Source organism: Rattus rattus, chromosome 16 (genome assembly GCF_011064425.1).
Source record: "Rattus rattus isolate New Zealand chromosome 16, Rrattus_CSIRO_v1, whole genome shotgun sequence".
Lineage (NCBI taxonomy): Eukaryota > Metazoa > Chordata > Mammalia > Rodentia > Muridae > Rattus > Rattus rattus.
The window spans coordinates 36,492,110-36,513,767 of record NC_046169.1 but is presented as its reverse complement, the minus strand read 5'-3'; the positions used below and the strand labels follow the sequence as shown (position 1 = coordinate 36,513,767).

General features: G+C 50.4%; 1 protein-coding gene across 1 annotated transcript in view; it reads left to right on the top strand.

Moving 5' to 3' along the window:
• Positions 1-3,111: 3,111 nt before the first annotated feature.
• Positions 3,112-21,658, top strand: part of Vsig10 (V-set and immunoglobulin domain containing 10) — a 36,019-nt gene continuing 17,472 nt past the window's right edge. Inside the window, exons 1-3 of the mRNA XM_032886791.1 lie at positions 3,112-3,753; positions 9,033-9,314; positions 18,263-18,565. Coding sequence (XP_032742682.1) covers positions 3,693-3,753; positions 9,033-9,314; positions 18,263-18,565 — 646 coding nt within the window. The 5' untranslated portion in view covers positions 3,112-3,692. The remainder of the gene's footprint in view (positions 3,754-9,032; positions 9,315-18,262; positions 18,566-21,658) is intronic.

Here is a 21,658-nt window from a genome sequence, read left to right as displayed (position 1 = left end):
GTTTGAGCTCTGGGCTCTTCAACTTACTTCTCCTATAATGGAGTCCCTTAGAATCCTCTGGAAAGGGAGAAAGAAGACACCTCTGGGTAGCCAAGGACTGGATAAGCAAATGCATAAGAGTGCCTTGGAGCTAGACACATCTCAGACAGACAGACAGACAGACAGAGAGACAGACAGGGAAAGGAGTTGCTAATAGGTACCGAAGATGGGAATGTCTGCTGCTTTTCCCTCACTCCTGACCTGAGACAACAAGCCCTGAGGTCTTTTTTCCCCCCTGCCAGAGAGACCACCTATAGCTGCTTGTGTTTGTGGGAAACTTCCTGGGGAGATGCAACAACACACATCTACTCACCCCAGAAAGGGAACCCACGACAGACCAAGGTCCAGATACTGATCAAGTCCAATTTGGTGAACCAATGAATTTTGTTGGCATTACTTGCAGGAGTATGGCTGAAGGGTTACTTACAGAGGTGAAAATATCTCAGACAGCTGTGTCACTAAAGCCCACCTGCACTGGCTGGTTTTATGTGTCAACTTGACACGAGCTGGAGTTATCACAGACAAAGGAGACTCCCTTGAGGAAATGCCGTCATGAGACCCAGCTGTAAGGGATTTTCTCAATTAGTGATCATGGGGGTGGCGCCCATTGTGGGTGGAGCCACTTGGGGCTGGAGGTCTTGGGTTCTATAAGAGAGCAGGCTGAGCAAGCCAGGGTAAAAAAGCCAGTAAGTAGCACCCCTCCATGGTCTCTGCATCAGCTCCTGCTTCCTGACCTTCTTGAGTTCCTGTCCTGACTTCCTTTGGTGATGAACAACAATGTGGAAGTGTGAGCTGAATAAACCCTTTCCTCCCCAACTTGCTTCTTGGTCATGATGTTTTGTGCATAAATAGAAACCCTGATTATACACTACCCCAGCATGGGTGACAGCTCAAAAAGCTGGGAACCTGAAACACACTGTGCAGCCTGCAGGCAGCTCAACAGATTGGAGTCTCCTTTCTGGGTGTCTCAATTGGTCTAAACCTCTTCCAGTCTGCTTGGAGGTTTCTGCTTCTTCCAGCTAGCTGGTCTGGCCTCAAGAGTCTTCTTTATTGCTCAGCTTACCTGAGTTTTCTTTTGCAGTTTGGCTTTCCAGAGTTTTGCAGTTTGGTACTCTGGAGGGAAGGGGGCCTAGTGAATCCGCTCAGTTTCAGGAACTTCCTGAAGCTATTTTTTGAGTTGTTTGACCTTCCTGCTTAAAGAGTTTCTGTTCGTGGAATGTTTTAATCTTGAAGGGAACTGTTACACAACTGGTCAGATGTGTTCAAGGAGGTTCCAGAACTGGTTTACCTGAAGCTGTGGGCCTATTTGTTCTCCTTTCTTTGTCTAAGTTAATCATCCCAAAATTAGGGGAGGGAGGGAGGCTTGCCCTTCCCAAGGAGTTAAGACTTAAGAGTCACTGAACAACTCCCTCCCCTACACCCCTCGGTCTCTGCTCTGTGAAGGTTCTCTTTGTGCCTTGCTCTGTTTCTTCCGGGCTACTTTTCTTTTTTTCTGCCTTCTGTGAATTTTTTTCCCCTCTGCCTTTTAATTCATTGATTGATGGAAAAAACAAACCAGACGAGATTTGCCATGTGTAGCAGCCTAGGCAGATGTGCACCTGCCCCACAGCTCATAGTTAAAACAAAAAAAACCCCTTATCCTATTTTAACTTATGTACATGAGTGTGTATCCATGCATATGAAGGTGCCTGGGAGACCGGAAGAATTTGCTGGATCCCCTGGAGCTGGAGATCCTCGCAGTTGTGTACTGACTACTGTGGGGGCTGGCAACAAATGCACTGATCTGTCTGCAAGAGCAGTGGGCCCTCTTAGTAGCCAAGTCCTCTTTCCAGGAGTAGGGTCCTGGCTCCAATGAGGGATTTCTATGACAATGCTCAATTCTATCTATCAAAATGCTTGATTAGTTTTGAGTAAGACAAAGTACTACATCCTTACTTCCTGGGGGGGTCTCATTGATGCCCCTACCTTACCATAGGAAACCCGTTTGCTCAGCCAGTCTTCCTGTCATTTCCCAGGGCATGTTCTACTCTGAGGAGTGGACGTCAGGCCATGGTGTTTGCAAACAGGTGGCTGTTCCCTCTGTGTGATGCTCAAACATACAGACTAGAATGTGGTCATGGCCCTGGGGTCAGATGAGCAGAATCTAGTCCTGGTTTTACCAACAACCAACTTGTCTTGGAGCAGGACCCCAGGGATCCTAGCCCACTAAAAGGGGACTGAATAGTGTCTCAGGTTCCAAGGGTTGCAGGAGCTCTGTGGTTGAGTCAGCAAGTTCCCCAGGCCTGCTCTGTGAAATCCGGCCCCCCCCCCCCATTCTGGGCACCATCAAAGTGCCAGAACATTCCAGATTCTAAGCCAAAACACTGCTGGGCAATCTTCCACCATCAGCTTGTTGACTTAAGACCAGAAAGTTGGTCTGGAGCGCTCAAGTGTCATCAAAACCCATTAACTTAACTACTGGTGGCATGGTGTAGCCCTGTGATCCCAGCATGGGGAAAGCTGAGACAGGAGGATTGCCTCAGGGTCGAAGACTGAGTCAAATGGTGTGTCAAACTGCCAAAGAACAATATATACGGGGTGGCAACCAGTGTGTGGCCCTGGGGATACCAACAGGAAGTAGGAGTCATCAGGGATAAACACTACTGTTTACCGATTCGAAGGCAGTTCTCACTAGCAAAAGCTACCTCGGGACAGGGGGCTTTTCCGTCATTTTTATTCCCATTTTGGCTTTTTCTCCATATTTTACTTTGATTGGTTTCACGGTGCTAGAGATGGAACCCAGAGCCGGGCGCAGACGCTACACCACAATTATCCTCAGCCCTCCCGGATATCTAAACTCACAAAGGCTGAAAGACCCTGAGCCGAGGGACGCCCACCTCCCAGACCCACAGTGAAGAATCCGCGGCGATCACTACATCCTTGTTTTGAACACGAAGTTTCTCTCTGAGCTGTTTCAAGGGCAGGTCCTCCCGAGGGCCCAGCAGTGGCGGTGTCCACCAGGACGCAGAATCGGAATGCCAGAAAGCTGAGCCCGGAAATGTGGCGCTCCCGGGCTCTGCCAGGTTGGGGAGTGGAGGAGACTAAGAGGGCCAGGCGTGGGAGCACCTGAGAACGAAACTCGCTCTTCCCGTGTGGTCTCGACCCAAGTTCAATCGAGAACCCGAGTCTCGTGGTTGCTTTTGGCCGGACGGTCGCGGGATCATCTTTCCCTGGGCTCTGAGCGATGGCGGCGCTGTGGCCCGCCCCTGCACCCGAGAACCCAGATGACAAGCGCGATAGAGCCGCAGGGCTGGGACAGCGCCCGGTGCCCCGCTGCCGGCGCTCAGTGCACAGGCCGGGGAGCGCGTCCCGCAGCGGCGGGCCAGCGCTCGGGGCCGCCTCCTCTCAGACCCCGCGGGACTGGGATCGTTGCACAAGGCCCTCCTCCCGGTCAAGGTGGAGGAAGTTGCCGGAGAGGCGGGAGGGGGGCAGCGCCTGTTGTTTTCCGCCAGCCGGGCGGGCTGGGCGCAGGGGCGGGGCGCGCGCCCCAGAGGCGATCGTCGGGGCTCGGCCGGAGCATCCTAGCCGGGGAGCCCCTCGCCGCGGGCCAGGGAGCCCCAAGAGCCTGGTGCACCCGGAGCTCCGCGCTTTCCCGGGAGTAGATCTCCGGAGCGATGGCCGGATTGCGCGTCCTGCTGTGCCTCGGGGCGCTGCTGGCCCGCCAGGGCTCCGCAGGTAAGGGACTTGACTTGCCACCCCCAACCCGGGGACCCGAAAGCCCCGGCGATAATGTGCGGCAGGGCCCACCGAGGGGCACGTGGAGAGGAAATCCCACCCCCCCGCCCTTATCCCATTCGTTGCTAACTCTGTGTTCTGGCTTTGCCCGCGGCGCTGGCGCACCCGGCTGAAAGCTACCATTTGTGTCCGTCTCCCCGCCTCCCCCAGATTGAACCGGCCTTACACCTGTAAATTGTGCCTTACACCTTCCCTGAGCGAGTCTACCTGTGCAGACAGACCCGTGCATTCCAACCCGCGCCTTCCTCTCCCATCTCTTTTCCTCTTTTCCTCTTACTTTTTCTTTTGAGATCATTTCAGACTTGACCAAAAATTACCCACCCCCACCCCCACCCCCGAGACCAGACCTAGCCGGCAAATGGTCCTATGTAGCTCACCTACACCGCGTCGTTGCAGAAAAATAGCGCGCGCGGAGGGTGGGGGAGGATTGCTTAGCAAGATGTGTAGATTGGAATGGAGAAAGATTGGAAAAGGGTGTTTGAGTTTAACTCGCCCGCGAATTGGTTTCTATCCCACAGGAATGATTCGGGGTTGCGGGGGGGGGGCACAAAACCAGGAGGTGGGTAATTTCCAAATCCACCCCACCCACCTGCCAGCCTTGGGCGGTCAGGAAATAAGCTATTCAATCGTAGCTGAGCTCCCAGGAGCGGGAGAAGTTCTTAACTATTCCGCTCTTAAAATTTCCTCAACTAGTTTGCTTTTAGAGCTTACTTACCTTTGTTTTTAGCCGTCGTGTAAAAATTAGTACCATTTCCCGTAACCTAGGTTTGCCCGAATATGTGGGGGCGGGAGGGAGGGAGATATGAAGATTTGACAACACAGACTCTCCCACCAGGGACTGGGCAGTGCTGTCTGTGTTATCTAGAACATGTGACCCCATATTTGTTCCACAGTTTCCTTGCTGTGTTATTCCCCGGTCTTTTTTTGGTCGTGGATTTTTAAAATTTTTTGCGGATGATGCATGTATCCTAGGCAGCCCTCGGCCTGCAGCCACACCACCAACTCCTGTTATGGATGGTACCTGGCGCCCTCGCCGGACCTTCGGCCTTACCGGGCATTCAACTTAGTGACCTTCTGCTGTAAGCGCTTGGGTGGGAGTTAGAGGTCACTATCTGTCTTCTTCTGAGGAGGTCTCCGTTTCCTGAGAGGAGCTGGGAGGAGCCTGAGCTAAGAGAGTGCTGGGATGAACTTGCTTTCAGGGTGTATAATTCTTCCCACTTGGGGACCTCCCTCCAGATATCCTGCTTCCTTGCTTGAGTCATGGTCTCCCTATGTAGTGGCCTCATGTTTGCCATCCTGTCACCCCAGCTTCTCTGGTGCTGGGGCTCTAGGCCTGAGGCACCAGCCCTGCCTTTCTGCTCAGTAATTTTTAGGTCCAGACTCCCAGGCCTGCTTTACCTGTGTGCTAGGTGCCCCGGGGCATGCTGGGTATTCATGTTAGTCTCTTTTTCAAGTGGCGAGGTGGGACAGGTGTCTTTCTTCTGACTCAACTACACGTGTTGTAAGCCGTTTACACGAGGATAGCATCAAGATCCATGGTCATGGGGCTGGAGATGTAGCTTGGTAGCAGAAGGCTAGAGCGGCATAAGGAGAACCACATTGTAACCCTCCCCCACCCCCCACTCTGGAGGTGTGTCCCTCTCCCTTATTGCATGTGAACACAACACCCTAGACAATGGTGTCAAGCTGGCACAAACCGTACTGAGTTTAATTTTTTAAAATTACATCTTAAATTCTCCGTGTGTATGTGTGTGTGTGTGTGTGTGTGTGTGTGTGTATGTATGTAGGGGGTATGTATGTATGTATGTACCATGACGTGTGTGGTGGTCAAAGTATAACTTTGGGGGGTAGTTCTCTCCTTCCATTGTGTGGGTTCCAGGGATCAGGTTTGGTGGCAAGCACCTTTGCCCTTTTCATAGGCTTTGTGTCTCTCCTGTGTCTGAGATCCAAGTAAATCTGACCCATTGCACTCGAAACTATGAGTATCCCACATCACTTGGGACACACATGGAGCCTGATGTGGCATGTATTGGATCGGGGTGTATTGGAATTGGTGTACCTTCAGGGCCACCCTCTCCTTGTCCATGACAGACATCACTAGTTGATAACCATTCTCCGAGGCTGATCGGCTTCATCTGCATCGACTAGATGATCTAAGGTTGTATTCAACTTCAGTAGTTAGAAGCAGTGATGTGGGCAGAGCCAGGAGGAGATTGGCCAAGTCATAGTCTTCTTTGAAGATGGTATTAGCTCAGGTTTCAAGGTTAAATTTGCACAAAAGCAAATTTGTGGGAGGGGAAGCAGTTAACTCTGAAGGATGCTCCGTGCAGCCGTAACTCTACAGTTCATCCTTTCTTTGGTGGGGGGACGTCAGGTGAGAACCGGGGTTGGTAGGTAATAATTTAAAAATGATTCTCAGCCTCCCACCCAGACCCCTGCTTCTTCCTCCCAACGACCCTTTGGAGTCAGGGTCTGTCTTCTTAGTTCAGGCCAGCTTTGAACTTGCTCTTTCTGCCTCAGTTTTCCAGTTCCCCCCAACCCTGTAGCACCAGGCTCAGCTCTGATGTTTAATTACCACCCTTAAATGTTTCATGCTGTTTGAGAATGGCTAGCATTAGTGGGTTCTCTACCCTACAGGTATTGGCCTAGCCCCACCCCAAACCCCTTTGGTTTCTGGCTTTGAAAACCTTTTGGAAGTAGTGTGACTAAGATGGGCAGAGACTTAGGACTTCTTGTGACCCTGCCCAACTTCCGGCTTTTTTTGAAAGGAGTCCTTTCTTATCACTGGAGGAACCCAGCCCAGACACTCCATGGCAAAGTCACAAGGGGCAGGTGGCAGTTTCTTTTTGCTTATAACAATTTTATTAAGTTATAATCTACACACCATAAAATCTACCCTTGGGCTGGGGATGTAGTTCAGTTGGTAGAAGCCTTGCCCTGGGTCCCAGAACCCCATAAAACCAGTGCACACCCATCGTGTTGGCACTGGGGAAGTGGATGCAAATCCGAATTTTATGGTTATCTTCAGCCCTGCAGTGAGTTCAAGACCACCTTTGGCTGCTTCAGACCCTCCCTGTCATAATGAATTCTGAGGCAAAACAAACAAAAGCCACCCCGTTGGGGCAGTGACGTGGCTCAGTGGGCAGTTTAAATAGCTTTTTAAAAAAAGATTTATTATATATAAGTACACCGTTGCTCTCTTCAGACATACCAGAAGAGGGCATTACATCCCATTACAGATAGTTGTGAGCCACCGTGTGGTTGCTGGGAATTGAACTCAGGACCTCTGGAAGAGCAGTCAGTGCTCTTAACCGCTGAACCATCTCTCCAACCCCCTTCAGGACATTTTTTTTTTTTTTTTTAAATCACCAGTTTGTGCCCAAATCCCTGTCCTTGTGGCCTCTCTAGAATTGGATGTTGATTGTGGAAAGTTCTGGAATATTGGGCTTCTCAGGAAAAAGCAGAGTGTGTTTGTTTCTTTTTACCTACAAACCAACCTCCCCTGGCCAGCTGTCATTTGCCCATCAGTCTTGAACAGGTGTTGGAAACACCCTCTGTCCCCAGTAAGGTTTATCATTTTGTAGCTGCCCCATCCCTCACCCCCCAACACCTGACCTCCCGCCTCTTCCTTGAGGGTTGGGATTCCACATGGGTGTTACCACTGCTGGCTGTGGTCCGCCAGCGCTCTCTGTCTCTGTCTCTCTCTCCTCCTCCCACCCTCCCACCCTTCCTGTTTGCCTAGGCTCCTGAACCCAGCCCGTGCCTACTTGTGTATCTGTCCAACTCTCCAGTCTTGCCTGGCATCCACGTAGGCAAGCCTGGGAGCCCTTTCTGCTCCCTGTTCCTCACCTCTCTCCTCCATACCTGTTTTGTACCTGTTTTCCCACCAGCCTGGGAAATGGACCGTTTATTCTCTCATTTGTCACCAGCAGATCCCCAGAGCCCAGCAGGGGACTTGCTTCCCAGAGTCTACACTGTATCCACTGTCAACCCATTCTTGCCTAGAGCGCCCCAAAGTGATTAATCCCAGGGACAAGGACACCAAGATCTGATCCCCCACCCCCACCCCATCTGGTTGTCTAGGCAACAAGACTGCTCCATAATATTGTGGCCTGACAGATGGCCACCTGGAGAGAGACAGTATTGCTTGTTGCTCAACACTGTTGGGGTGATTGGATAGGCGGCTCTGTTGATCTTGCCTGGGCCCTCACATGGATAGGTAGCTCTGCTGATCTTGCCTGGGCACTCCCAGGTCAGGAAGGTCTGCCCAAAGTCTTATCTAGAGCAATTGCATCTAGGACCTCTGAGAACCTTAGCTCTGCCCCATTTGGAGTTCATCCTTGCCCTGCAATCTGAGTTGGGCCTGTCCTCGTGGACAGCAGAGGACTAGAAGGGGTCCATCGGACGATGTGGCACTTGCGCTTTGTATGTGGAGGAGCCATTTCTGTTGCTGTGATTGACAAAAATCAACTTAAAGAATTAGGAGGGTTTGTTTTGTCTCAGAGTTCCCAAGGGGTGCGGTAGTCCATCGTGGTAGAGAAGGCTAGCTGCAGGAGTCTGAGGCTATTCCCCCTCAGTGCATCCTTCCGGAAGCACAGAGAGAACAGGAAGTATGGCCGGGCTCCATAAACCTCAGAGCCTGTCTCTCCAGTGACTCACTTCCTCTAGCAAAGCCTCCGCCTCCTAAAGGGTCTATAACCTTCCCAAACAATGCCACGGGTGGTGGTGGGGGATGGGAACCCATGGGGGAATTTCACATTCAAACCATATCACTACTATTTAAAATGTTTGGTGAAATATCCGGGCATTTAGCTCACTGTTAGGGCACTTGGAGGCTCTGGGTTCAGTGCCCAGCAGGGTATAAACTGGGCAGGGAGGCACAGCCTGTGATTCCAGTGGTTGAGGGGAGGTGGAGACAAAAGTTCAATGGTAGCACATGCCATGAGGTGAGTTCAAGGCCAGTTTGGGCTACTTGAGACTCTGACGCACGCACGCACGTACGTAAGGGCACGTACGCATGCTGGACATGCCATTAGAAAATAAAGTCGGGGTTGGGGATTTAGCTCAGTGGTAGAGCGCTTGCCTAGCAAGCGCAAGGCCTTGGGTTCGGTCCTCAGCTCCGAAAAAAAAAAAAGAAGAAAAGAAAGTCTTACTGTTCGGAAGGGGTTGTGGCCAATCAACCGAAGGAATGAGCTGACAGCCTGACCTTCCCTTTACAGACTCAGAGGCTGTGGCTATCGGCGAAGTCCACGAAAATGTTACTCTACGCTGTGGCAGCTTGTCAGGATCCAGGGGCCTGGTGACCTGGTACCGGAATGACTCCGAGCCCGCCTTCCTGGTCTCCTCCAATTCCAGCCTCCCTCCGGCTGCACCCCGTTTCTCTCTAGAGGATGCAGGTGCCCTGCGCATTGAGGCGCTGAGACTGGAGGATGACGGCAACTACACCTGCCGAGAGGTTCTGAACGAGACCCACTGGTTCCCTGTGCGGCTTCGGGTGGCCAGTAAGTGGGACTGCTGGGGATGGACTTGGGGAGGCAGTGAGAGCCTGTGGAAGAGGTGGTCACTGTCAGGAGTGTGGGCTTTAGGGACAGGTGGTTTCCGTCCGGACGAGTTGGAGGCTAGCCTGGGCTACACTGACCCTGTCTCAAAAAAAAAAAAAAAAAAAAAAAAAAAAAAAAAAAAAGCTGAGGAACTACAGCCAAGGCTGTCTGTCCTCAACACGTGTACACACACATGTTCACACACCTTCCAACAAACACACAAGTGTCCCTGAAATCAGACGACCTTGTGCTCCCTCAATACATCGGATGCATACTGAATTGTGGGAAGTCCTTCTCTGGGAAATGTGGGCCTGTGGTTAGTGCAGCTTCTCCTTGAAAACCGGAGGCAGGTGCCGCGTTGTGCTCAAATGCCGCAGGGCCCCCAGGATCTTACTTCTTCGTCCCTCCCAGATGGTGTTCTCTCTCTCTCTCTCTCTCTCTCTCTCTCTCTCTCTCTCTCTCGCGCGCGCGCGCGCGCGCGCGCGCTCCTCAGTGGCCATTTTGGATAACTGTGGCTGAATGGAGACTTGGCCTCATTTTCCTCACAGAGTGTGAGGGTGTCGAGAGTTGATGGGAGCACGTTCCTGGGGGGGCCTGGTGCAGCCTGTTGCCAGTACTAAGTCCTCTGAGGGCTACACATCTGGCTCTGGTCTTGGCTCCATTGGTCAGCGTTTATCATCCAAGAAGTTCAAGGTCACGGCAGACTTTTGCTGCATCCCATACTCCGATAAGGGAAACTGGTACAATGAATAGGACCTTGGCTGTGCACCTGGGGTCCTCTGTTTAAGCAGGTGACTGGATTCCCGTGGGAAAAATGCATCCCAAGGTCCCAGCAGTCAGGGTGCCTCCTGGTCTTTTCCTACTCCCTTTCTCTCTTCGGTCCCTCCTTTTCTGGAGGTAGAAGGTCATGGTAGAGATAGAGAGGGGTCTGTATGTAGATCAGACTAGCGTTGTATTCACAGAGATCTGCCTGCCTCTCTCTCTCTCTCCAGGGTGCTGGGATTAAAGGCACAGGCTTCCCACCCAGCCAGCTCGCTCTTTTTAGGAGACAAGATCTTGCTGTGTACTCCCCGATGGCTATAGTTTAGGAGTAGGGTGTTTACTTAGCCAGAGCAAGACCATGCCTTGTGATCTGTCGTCCAACAAACGGGAGAGAGAAGAGGAAAAGAAGAGATAACATAGTTTGGGGTGATATCCCAGAGCTCTAGAGGAAAAGGTGGGACAGCAGTGAATTCAAGGTCATCCTTGGCTACCTAGGAAATGTGAGGCCAACCTGTGCTACCAGAAAACCATAAAGCAAAGTGCAGCGACAACACAACCCCTCACAGCAGCAATCCCCCTGCCTCCCCAGGACTTGGGTCATAGGCACTCGTCCCCTCTCCCAGGTCTCCATCTGGGTGTTTGATGGGGCTCTGGCTTTCTTATCTTTTCATTGAAATGGTAGATGGCTTGGTCCTGGGGCTCTCTTTTAAGGAGAAAAGTTTGCAAATGCTCTAACACGGCCTTGGGAACTAGGGAGGGAAAAGCCGGGAACTGTTCCAGGCTATACAGGTTCTTATCTGCGCGTGACCTTGGTCATCCAAGATGGGTGCTGTAGAGGCCTGTGTCCAGCTGTGTTCTCCAGACTGGGAGGCTTCTGTTGCTGTACCTCCTGCACCAGGGAGAGTCAGGTTTCTGTGGGCCAGGGTGGGAGGGATATCGTCCATCAGTCCCACCTACTGAGTGTATAGTGCTGTGCAGTGTCCGAGGGTGAGGCCGGGGTGTGGCTCAGTGTAAAGGGTTTGAATGCATGAAGTTCTGGGTCCATCCCCAGAACAATGGTGGAGCTTGGTGTGCTAGTGCACGCCTGTCTTCCCAACACCCAGGAAACAGAGGTAGGATTAGTTCTTCAAGAGCTTCCTTGGCTAGGGAAGTCATAGGGCTACATGAGACCCCTGCTACAGCGTACTCATGTACATAGCATAAATAAATCTTTATTTTTTTTAAGATTTATTTTTAATGTGCATTTATGTTTTGCTTGTGTGTATGTTTGTGCCTCTGTGTGTGTGTGTGTGTGTGTGTGTGTGTGTGTGTGTGTGTTTTGGTTTTTCTTTTTTTCAAGACAGGGTTTTGCTGTGTGACCCTGGCTGTCCTGGAATTCACCCTGCTGGCCTCGTATCTTTTTTCATTTTACGTGAGGACACTGTCGCTGTCTTCAGACACACCAGAAGAGGGCATCAGACCCTATTACAGATGGTTGTGAGCCACCATGTGGGTGCTGGGATTTGAACTCAGGACCTCTGGATGGGCAGCCAGTGCTCTTAACCTCCGAGCCATCTCTCCAGCCCTGGAATTTACTCTGTAGACCAGGCTGGCCTCAAACTCAGAGATCAGCATGCCTCTGCCTCCCAAGTGCTGGGATTAAAGGCTCGCGCCACCACCATGCACGCAGCAAGACCCTGTCTTTTAAAAAAAAAAATAAATAACGGTGCCGGAGAGATGAATTGTCAGTCAATAGCGCCGGCTGTTCTTGTAAAGGACTCAGGTCTGGTCCCCAGTACCTCCATGGTGGCTCCCAAGCGTTTATAGCTGCAGTTCCAGGTGACCCGATGATGGGCTAGGTATGCTCATGGTGCATGTACATATATGTAGGAAAAACGCCATATACGTAAAGTAAAAGCAAGTTAAGATAAAGGCAAGATAGAGTAGGGCCACGGTTGCCTTAGGATTTTGTTACTCTGTTCCTAAATGTCTAGAAAACCTCTGGCCCATATTCCGCGCTTGGTATGGCGGCCTGCCCTACCAACCTGATTGGTTGAGATACTCGTGGGTAAGAGGTGGGGCTCCAGCAGTACGCCTCTCTGCCATTGGCTGTTGGTAGACCAGCCCACAGTCAGAATAGAGAGACCAGTGTTAACTAGTCCTACAGCCTTGGTGCTTCCTTCCTTTTTTTTTTTTTTTAAGTTAATTTATTTATTTTATGTGAGTACACTGTTGCATTCTTCAGTCAAGCACATGAGAAGAGGGCATTGGATCCCATTAACGATTGCGAGCCACCGCGTGGTTGCTGGGAATTGAACTCAGGACCTCTGGAAGAGCAGTCAGTGCTCTTAACCACTGAGCCATCTCTCCAGCCCAGCCTTGATGTTCCTTGCAGAGAGTCTCTTCTTGGTGCTTCCTGCACATCTCTTACGATTTGAGAGATGAGTAGGAGAACCAAACGAGGATTCCAAAAACCAGCCCACGAAAAACCCCAGTGAGATCTCAAGACACCTGGACAAGGCTCAACTCGGGTCCAGTTTTCTCAGGCAGTTGCTACAAGGGCAGTGCGGAAGCAGGCTTATATCTGCCGAAGCCCTTGGCGGTCAGCTGGGGCTGGGGGCTGGGGCATGTTCCTAGCCGCCTGTGTAGCAGTTTTCAGTGAACTCGTGGCAGTGGGCGTTTCAGGGAAGATCCACCTCCCTGAACTGAGCTCCTATCTACCGAGCCCTGCTTGTTGGCGAGTTTGTCATGGCACAGGTTCCCGGAGACAAGAGAGGGCAGTGGGCACATGGAGAGACGATCATTGGCCCCATCAGAAGTCGAAGTGCTTCTTGCTCAACGTTTTATTAACTTGGTTTTGAGGTGTACCTGGGTGCTTAGAAGAAACAGAAGGGAGAGGTCGTATGCTGGGTTTAGGTTTCCTACCATGGAGCCTGGGATGAAAGCTTGTTCACACACCAGTGAAAAGTGGGATTTAAGGAGCTTTGGGTGTGGTGTCACAGATCCATAATCCCAGCACCTTGGAGGGGGAAGCAGGAGGATCAGAAGTTCAAGGTCGTCTTTGACTAGGATGCTAGTTTGGGGCTAGCCTGGGCTACCTAAGAAAGCCAACACAAGCAACAACAAAAGTATTGTGTGAGGGTTGGGGTGTGGCTTAGTGGCAGACTGCGGTCTAGCCTTACCAATCCCTCAAAGCAGAATAGAAGGGCTGGGGCTTCAGCAAACAGGTTCTCAGTTGGTGAAAATGATGTCTGCATTCTACAGTCTGCAGTTCATGGACCCGAGCCTTTCAGATGGGGCCGTATTCTGCCTGTGGCACCTCCTGGGTAGGATGAAAACCCAAGAGAGTCAAGAAGTCAGGCTCCCTATAACTGAGACCTCCGCCCAGGGCTTCGATGAGCAAAGAACCCTTCAGGAGGTTCACTGGGGTCTCAATTTGATTTCTTTAGGATTCCTTTTAAATAGTATTTTAGCCTGGTTTGGTGGGTGCACCTTTCATCCCAGCACCTGGGAGGCAGAGGCAGGAGGATGTCTGAGTCTGAAGCCAGCCTGGACTGTATAATGAGTTCTGGGACAGCCAGGACTACACAAGGGTTAGGGTGGACCGCTGTCTAGCCTCACCGGTGAGACCGTGTATCAAAACACAGGATTCATTTTTATTTATGTATTCATGTGTACTGCCACAAATACATGGGTATCTGTGGAGACCAGAGAGGGCTTCCGGTCCATGGAACTGGACTTAGAGGCAGTTGTGAGCCTTCTGGCATGGGTGCTGGGAACAGAACCCAGGTCCCCTGCAAGAGCCACAAGCACCCCAGCTGTTTCCCCGGTTCTGATTTTTTATTTTAAAACACGTTTTTCTTGTCGGTTTTTGTTTTGCTTTTTATATTTTTTAATTTTTTTTTCTTTTTCTTTTTTTTTTTCTCAGAGCTGGGGACCGAACCCAGGGCCTTGCGCTTGCTAGGCAAGCACTCTACCACTGAGCTAAATCCCCAACCCCATATTTTTTAAATTTAATGTGTGCGCGCATAGGGTCCTCATGAGGAGGTCAGAGGACAGCTTGTGGGGTCATTTCCTCCCTTCCACTAAGTGGGTTTTTTTTTTTTTTTTTTTTTTTTTTTGGTTCTTTTTTTTTTTGGAGCTGGGGATCGAACCCAGGGCCTTGCGCTTCCTAGGCAAGCGCTCTACCACTGAGCTAAATCCCAACCCCTCTAAGTGGGTTTCAAACTCAGGTCGTCAGGCTTGGCAGCAAGCTCCTTTACCTGCTGAGCCCTCTCGCCTGCCCTCTTAAAATTTATTTATTTATTTATTTATTTATTTATTTATTTATTTATTTATTTGCTGAGGAGAGTAAGTGCTTGCCTGTCAGAGGCCAGAAGATGGCTCTCAGGAATTCTTTCTCTACTTCCCCAGGGTGGACAGGGTTTCTCATTTGCCAGCTGCACTGCGTACCACAGGCTAGCCTCTGGCTTCCCAGTGGTTCTCTTGTCTCTGCTTGCTATCTTATTGTCATGCTAGGAGACTCACTTTACCACATCTGGCTGTTACACGAATTCTGTGACTCCGACTCCAGTTTTGAGGTCTGCTTGGCTGCTGTCTTTACCTGCTAAGCTGGGAGACCTGAGGTATGTGACCTGAGTCATATTACCTTTGCCAACTTAGGCGTTGGCTGCCCGTACCTCAGTACTCCAGCCGAACCCTGTTTAGTCGGCGGGATGCCAACAGAAGACAGACACACCCTAGGACCTGTCGAGCCGCATACCTGACTAGCCAGCTGAATGCAGCATTCAGGTACCAGCTCCCAGGCCACCACCCTAGGGGCTGTACGCAGTATAGTTCCCAAAGATCCACCTGACAGGGCTGTCCTGACCAGGTAAGTAAAGCACATCTGTAATCCTAGCACTTGGGAGGCTGAAGCCCAGAGTAGCTTAACTTTGGGGCTAGCCTGGGCTACTTAGTGAAGCCTAGGGAAACAAGGTACTTTAATTGAAGGGTTGCATAGGAAAATTTTTGCATCCCACAGATGACCTCCCCCGCCCCACTGACCTACTTCTGGACTAAATTGCACAACTGTAGGATGGATTCCTTTCCTTCGACCCTTCCCTGGCTGTTTCTAAAAGAGCTCTCAGAGATCATGCTAATGTGAGCCGCATTGGGAGTACCCATGAATGTCGTTTAATTGGCAAAGTAGTGATGTAGATCCGTCTCTTTTCTTCCACTTCCTTTTTGAGTACTTTTTTGAACAGGGCCTTGCTATGTAGCCCTGGCTGGTCTACAACTCTGTATGTTCACTAAGCTGGTCTTGACTCCCAGAGATCCACCTGCCTCTCTCTGCCTCTCAAATGCTGGGATAAAAGGTCTCTCTCCCTCTTTTCTTTTTCTTTTTCTTTTTTTTTTTTTTAAAGATTTATTCATTTATCATATATAAGTACACTGTCGCTGTCTTCAGACACACCAGAAGAGGGCATCGGTTTTCTTTACAGATGGTTGTGAGCCACCATGTGGTTGCTGGGATTTGAACTCAGGACCTCTGGAAGAGCAGTCGGTGCCCTTAACCCCTGAGCCATCTCTCCAGCCCTCTCTCCCTCTTTTCATGCTTCTTTTCCTCTTCCTCTCCCTCTTCTTCCTCCTCTCCCTCTTCTTCCCCCTCCTCTTCTCCTTCCTCTTCTTTCCCCTCTTCGCCCTCCTCCTCCTTTTCCCTCTTCCTCTCCCTCTTCTTTCTCCTCCTCTCCCTCCTCCCCCTCCCGGCCCCCTCTCTCTTGCTCACTGAACCCACTAAGCACACACCACCCCTCTGAGATGCTTTTCCAGCAGGGTGTTGTATTTTTACCAAAAGGAACTTAGATCTTGGATGCATTGGGTAATTCAGCACCGGGCATTTTGGGGGGTCCAAAAAGTTCAGGGCCGGATGGGTTGTAGCTCATTGGTAGGATGCTCTTTACGCAGCATGTATGGCCCCTCCCCAACCTCAACCCCCGTCTCATTCCCAACACTGAAAAACAAAAACAAAAAGAGGTTCAGAGATGAGGGTGAACTAAGACGAGGTCCAGCCCTTTGTAGAGAGTTTTGGGCGCCATTCAGAGGGCTCCATCACATAAACTCACTTGGTGGGCTCAGTGACGCTGTTGGAAGGATACTGTCATCACACCCATTTCATAGAGGGAGAAACTGAGGCTAAACAAGGATGACTAAGGTACCCTTAGCCACACGGCTGGAGTTCAAAGTCAGGTATCATTTTCTGGCTATCAGCATGATGTGCAGGGGGAGGAGGGAGTTATGATAGTCTGGACAGCTCCTAGCTCCACAGGACCAGCGATTAGATAGAAAGCAACCACCATGAGGCAAAGGGCCCCGGGCCAGCACACTCAAAGACCCAAGCTTTCAGTGGGCTCCTGTCTGCCCTATGAGAACTCCAGGATCTTTGAGGAACGTGGATGTTCCACAACCACGTTGTCGAGAGGCTGAGGCTCAGCGAGCCCTGGTAACAGGTTTGGGGCATGGTGGATACACTCCTGACATCTACATCTAGGTCCTGGGGCCTCGAAAGGAGATCAGTCTCAGGCCCAAAGTGTTACTTACTTTTCTGCACCTACGTGCTTTTCCCTTGGAAGGGACCTTTTTATAGTTAGGTTTGCATGTATGTCTGTGCATTGTGTGTGTGCCTATGGAGGCCAGGAAAGGCGGTCAGATCTCTGGAGGTGGAGGTAAGGACGGTAGTGAGGCCCTGTGTGGGTGCTGGGTAGAACCTGGTCGTCTGCAAGAGCAGCCAGTGCTTATAACCACAGAGCCATGGCTCTAGGCTCTAGGCAAGGTTCAGTTTATATATATATATATATATATATATATATATATATATATATATATATATGTATGTATATATGTATGTATGTATATATACACACACACACACACATATGTGTGTGTATATGTGTGTATAAAATGTGTTTTTTGTTTATTTTATGTGTACAGGTATTCTGTGTGAAGGTCAGAAGAGGGTATCAGATCCTCTGGAATTTGAGTTAACAGACAGTTGTGAGCCACCATGTTGTTGCTGGGAATCCAGCACAGGTCCTTTGGAAGAGCAGCCAGTGCTCTTAACTGCTAAGCTAAGCTATGTCACCACTGAATTTTCCAGTTTGTGTGGTTTGGTTTAGCTTTCTTGAGACAGAGTCTCATTTTGTATAGCCCTGGCTATCCTACAACTCCCTGTGTAGGCCAGGCTAGCTCTCAGAGAACTGCTGACTCTGCCCCATGCACCACCTCGTCTGGCAAGATTTATTTTTAAAGTGTGTGTGTGTGTGTGTGTGTGTGTGTGTGTGCGTGTAGGTGCATACATGCATACATGTATATACACATGTGTTCAGGTACCCAGAGGAGACTGTAGGTGCCCTGGAGCTGGGGCCAGTTATGGTTCCTGGGAACCTCACTCTGGTCCTCTGAAAGAGCATCAAGCACTTAACTTCTGAGACATTTCCAAGCCCGTGCAGTATTTCCGTGCCAGCTCTTGGGAAGTAGAAGCCGGAGGCCTGGAGGCTCTTCATGGTTTAGCAGGACAGGTAGCTCAGCTGGTAGAGTGTTTACCTAGCATCCTGAAGCCTTTCACAGCACCACGTGGACCAGGCACGAATCACATGCCTGTGACCACAGCACTTGGAAGGCGGAGGCAGGGGGATCAGAAGCTCAGGGTCATCCCCAGATACAGCGTTTGAGGCCAGCCTGGGCTACACGAGATCCTGTCACGCGTGCACACACACATACAAAGTGGAAAGGTTTTTTGTAAAAAAGAGAATTATTTATTTATTTTATGTATATGAGTACATTGTAACTGTCTTCACCAGAAGAGGGCGTCGGATCCCATTACAGATGGTTGTGAGCCACCGTGTGGTTGCTGGGAATTGAACTCAGAATCTGTGGAAGAGCAGTCAGTGCTCTTAACCGCTGAGCCATCTCTCCAGCTTGGAAAGTACTTTTTATTTTAAAGGATGTACTCTCCTATCCTCAGCCATTTTCTTTTAACTGTCCAAGGACAAGTGAGCAGAGGTCCTCAGAACCTTGCATGGGCTTGGCACACAGTGAGGGGCCATAGACTGTTTTTGTTGTTTGGTTCCCTTAGCACTGCATTGGTGATGAACATTCCTCCCCCATCCTCCGTCCCGTCTCTTTCCCAGGTGGCCCCACCCACATTGACGTCAACATCTCAGCCACTGGCGCCCTCCCCAACGGCACCCTGTATGCAGCAAGGGGCTCTCAGGTGGACTTCAGCTGCTGCAGCGCCGCACAGCCTCCGCCCGAGGTGGAGTGGTGGATCCAGACCCACAGCAGCGTCTCCGAGTCCTTGGGAAAGAACCTGTCGGCCAACAGCTTCACTCTGATGCTGATGTCCAAGAACCTCCAAGGCAACTACACTTGCTCAGCCACCAACGTGCTCAGCAGGAGACAGCGAAAGGTGACCACCGAGCTCCTGGTCTACTGTGCGTAAGCAGCACGCCCCTCCGTGAACCGTGTCTGTGCCTCTTCCTGTCTTCCTTTGAGCTTAACACTGCTTTTTTCTGCCTTGCACAGTGGCCTCTACTCCGTGGCCCTGCACTGTGCTTTAGTGCCCTGCTACTTTTCAGGGCTGTATAATACTCCATTGCATGCCCGTGCCCAGATCCTAACATGCTTCATTGCTGCCTTCAACATACGTGGACTGTCAGGCAAGGGTTTTCCTTTCTAGGTCAAGTGAGCATCCCATCCCCCATCCCCCCATCCCCCCCCAGCTGAGGACCGAACCCAGGGCTTTGTGCTTGCTAGGCAAGTACTCTACCAGTGAGCTAAGTCCCCAACTCCAAGTGAGCATCTTTTATCTGGAACGTAGCAGAGCCCTCTAAGCTGTAGAGGGAAACTTAATACAGAGCTTACATTCAATAATTTTATATTATTTATATAAATTATTTATACGATTTATAAAATTATAAATAAATTTAGAATTTTGTGATTTTATAATTTTTATACATTTATAATTCTATACATATTTTTAATGGGTGCGGGGAGATTTTTAATGTTTCAAGGTGTACAAAAACTGGTTATGGTGGCCTACCCCTGTACTCCTAGCACTTGGAAAGCTGAGGCAGGAGGACCATCATGAGTCTTAGGCCAGTGTTTGTTATGAAGTGACTGTCACACACATGCACGCACGTGCGCACACGCACACACGGGTAGGGGGTGAAGAGTCAGCTATTACAAATGTTTGTACCACAGGCATGAGAAACTTAGTTCAGTCCCTCGACAAGGTGTAACAAACTATGTCTGTACCCCCATGCTGAGCAGGCAAAGGCAAAGAATCCCTGGGGCCCTCTGGCCAGCCAGCCTAGCCTGCTGGGTGAGTTCCAGGCCAGTGAGGAGACCTGTCTTAAAAAAATAAGGTGGAAGATCCCTGAGGAACAACATCCTGGCCTCCACATGCACCTGCACACACATGCATGCCTGCACACACACACATACAGACATACAGGTACACTCACCACCCGTGCACACACTTGTGAACATGCACATGCATGCACACACAACACACGCATGTGTGCTCACCGCACACAAAGGCCTAACTTTCTGGTGATATTTCCTCATCCGTACTGAGCAGCTCTTGGGTACACTAATCAGTGGCCCAATTCAGTCAACTTACAGCAAGCAAAGGCCTCACGGTTGTAAAGGCTCCAGTCTGTGACGGGCTGGCCTTGTTGCTTTGGGCCAGTGGCTACATAGCATGTCGTGATCTGAGCACATGGACAAACCGTTCCCTTCATGGCTGGGCACTATGTACACACACGAGAGAGACAGAGACAGAGACAGAGATAAGCAGACAGGAAGTGGCTAGGGTCCCACAATCCCCTTTGAGGGCACACTGATGACCCCAGAACCCCTTGTTACGGTCCCATGTCTTAAGGTTTCTACCTGACAGCAGTTCCAGACTGGGGATGTTACAACCCAGAGCTAGTTGTAGAGAAGCTGCCTCATCCATTGGAAACCTCAGCTCCATCGGGTGGCTGCTCCCCCCTCTGATCATGAGCTCAACAACCCCGATCCCTGGGTTTGCCTATTCTGGAAATCTTCCCCTTTCATCACATTTATTTGTGTGTGTGTGTGTGTGTGTGTGTGTGTGTGTGTGTGTGTGTGTGTGTGCGCACGCGCGTGTTTATGAGGGCACACGTGTGCCATGTAGAAGGCAGGTGCTCCAGGGATCAAACTCAGGTCGTCAGGCTTGGCAGCAAGCATCTTGGCTTGCTAAGCCATCTCAGCAGCCCCTCTGTCTACTGAGTCTCCATTTTCGTTTGTGTGTTTGGTTGGTTGGTTTTTCGCTTGCCTGCCTGTATGTAGTTGCACTCTGTGTGTGCCTGCTGCCCAGGAGGGCCGGAAGAGGGCTCTAGATCCCCCGAAACTAGAATCACTGATGGTCATCAACTGCTGTGTGGGTTCTGGGACTCGAACCCTGGTCCTCTGCAGGAGCAGCCAGTGTTCTTCACTGAGGCGTCTCCAGCTCACTGCGCTCTTACCCCAGATGCCTTCTGGTCCTGCTTAACTCTTTGTAGTTGTTTCTTCGTCTTTTTGAGACAGGGTTTCTCTGTGTAGCCCTGCCTGTCTTGGAACTCGCACCGTAGACCAGGCTGGCCTCGAACTCTGAGACTCACTCGCCTCTGCCTTCTGGGTGCTGGGACACCTTTCATTTAAAAACAACACACACACACACACACACACACACACACACACACACACACACACCTCTGAATTTTCATTTTGTGAGTGTATGATGTGCAGGTAAGGGGGGGTCAAAAGGCTAACTTGTAGGAGTTGGTTCTCTGTTTCCATGTGGGCTGCAGGCATTAGAGTTGGGTGGTAAGCCTAGCATGAGAATGCTGTTAACACCTGACACTCTCTGGCGGCCTCCTCCTCCTCCTCCTCCTCCTCCTCCTTCCTCTTCTTCTCCTCTTCTTCCTCTTCCTCCTCCTCTTCAACAGTGTCTCTGTATCCCTGGCTACCCCTGAACTAGATAAGTAACCTAAGATGACCTTGAGCTCCTAATCCTCCTGCCTCTGCCTCCCCGATGTTAGTATTACAAATGAGTACCACCATTGACCATTTTGTGGGGTGTTGGGGATTGAACCTGTGGCCTTGTGCATGTTAGGTGAGCACTGTACTATTTGAGTTGCACACCCTCCAGCCCAGCCCTATAGGGACTTTCTGAAGGTAAATTAGCTAGCCATAATGACTGTCTGAGAACCTGGTTCTGTAGTATACACACAAAGACACACAGACAGATACACACACACACACACACAAATACACAGGCAGACAGACACACAGATGTACACACAGACATACATATATATATATATATAGGCATAGACACACAGATAAACACAGACACACACACACACACAGACAGAAACAGAAAGAGCCTCCCCCAAACACACCATATACACATAGACACAGAGATATACACACACACACACACACACACACACATATAGGCAGACAGACACACAGATGTACACACAGACACACAGATAAACACAGACACACAGACAGAT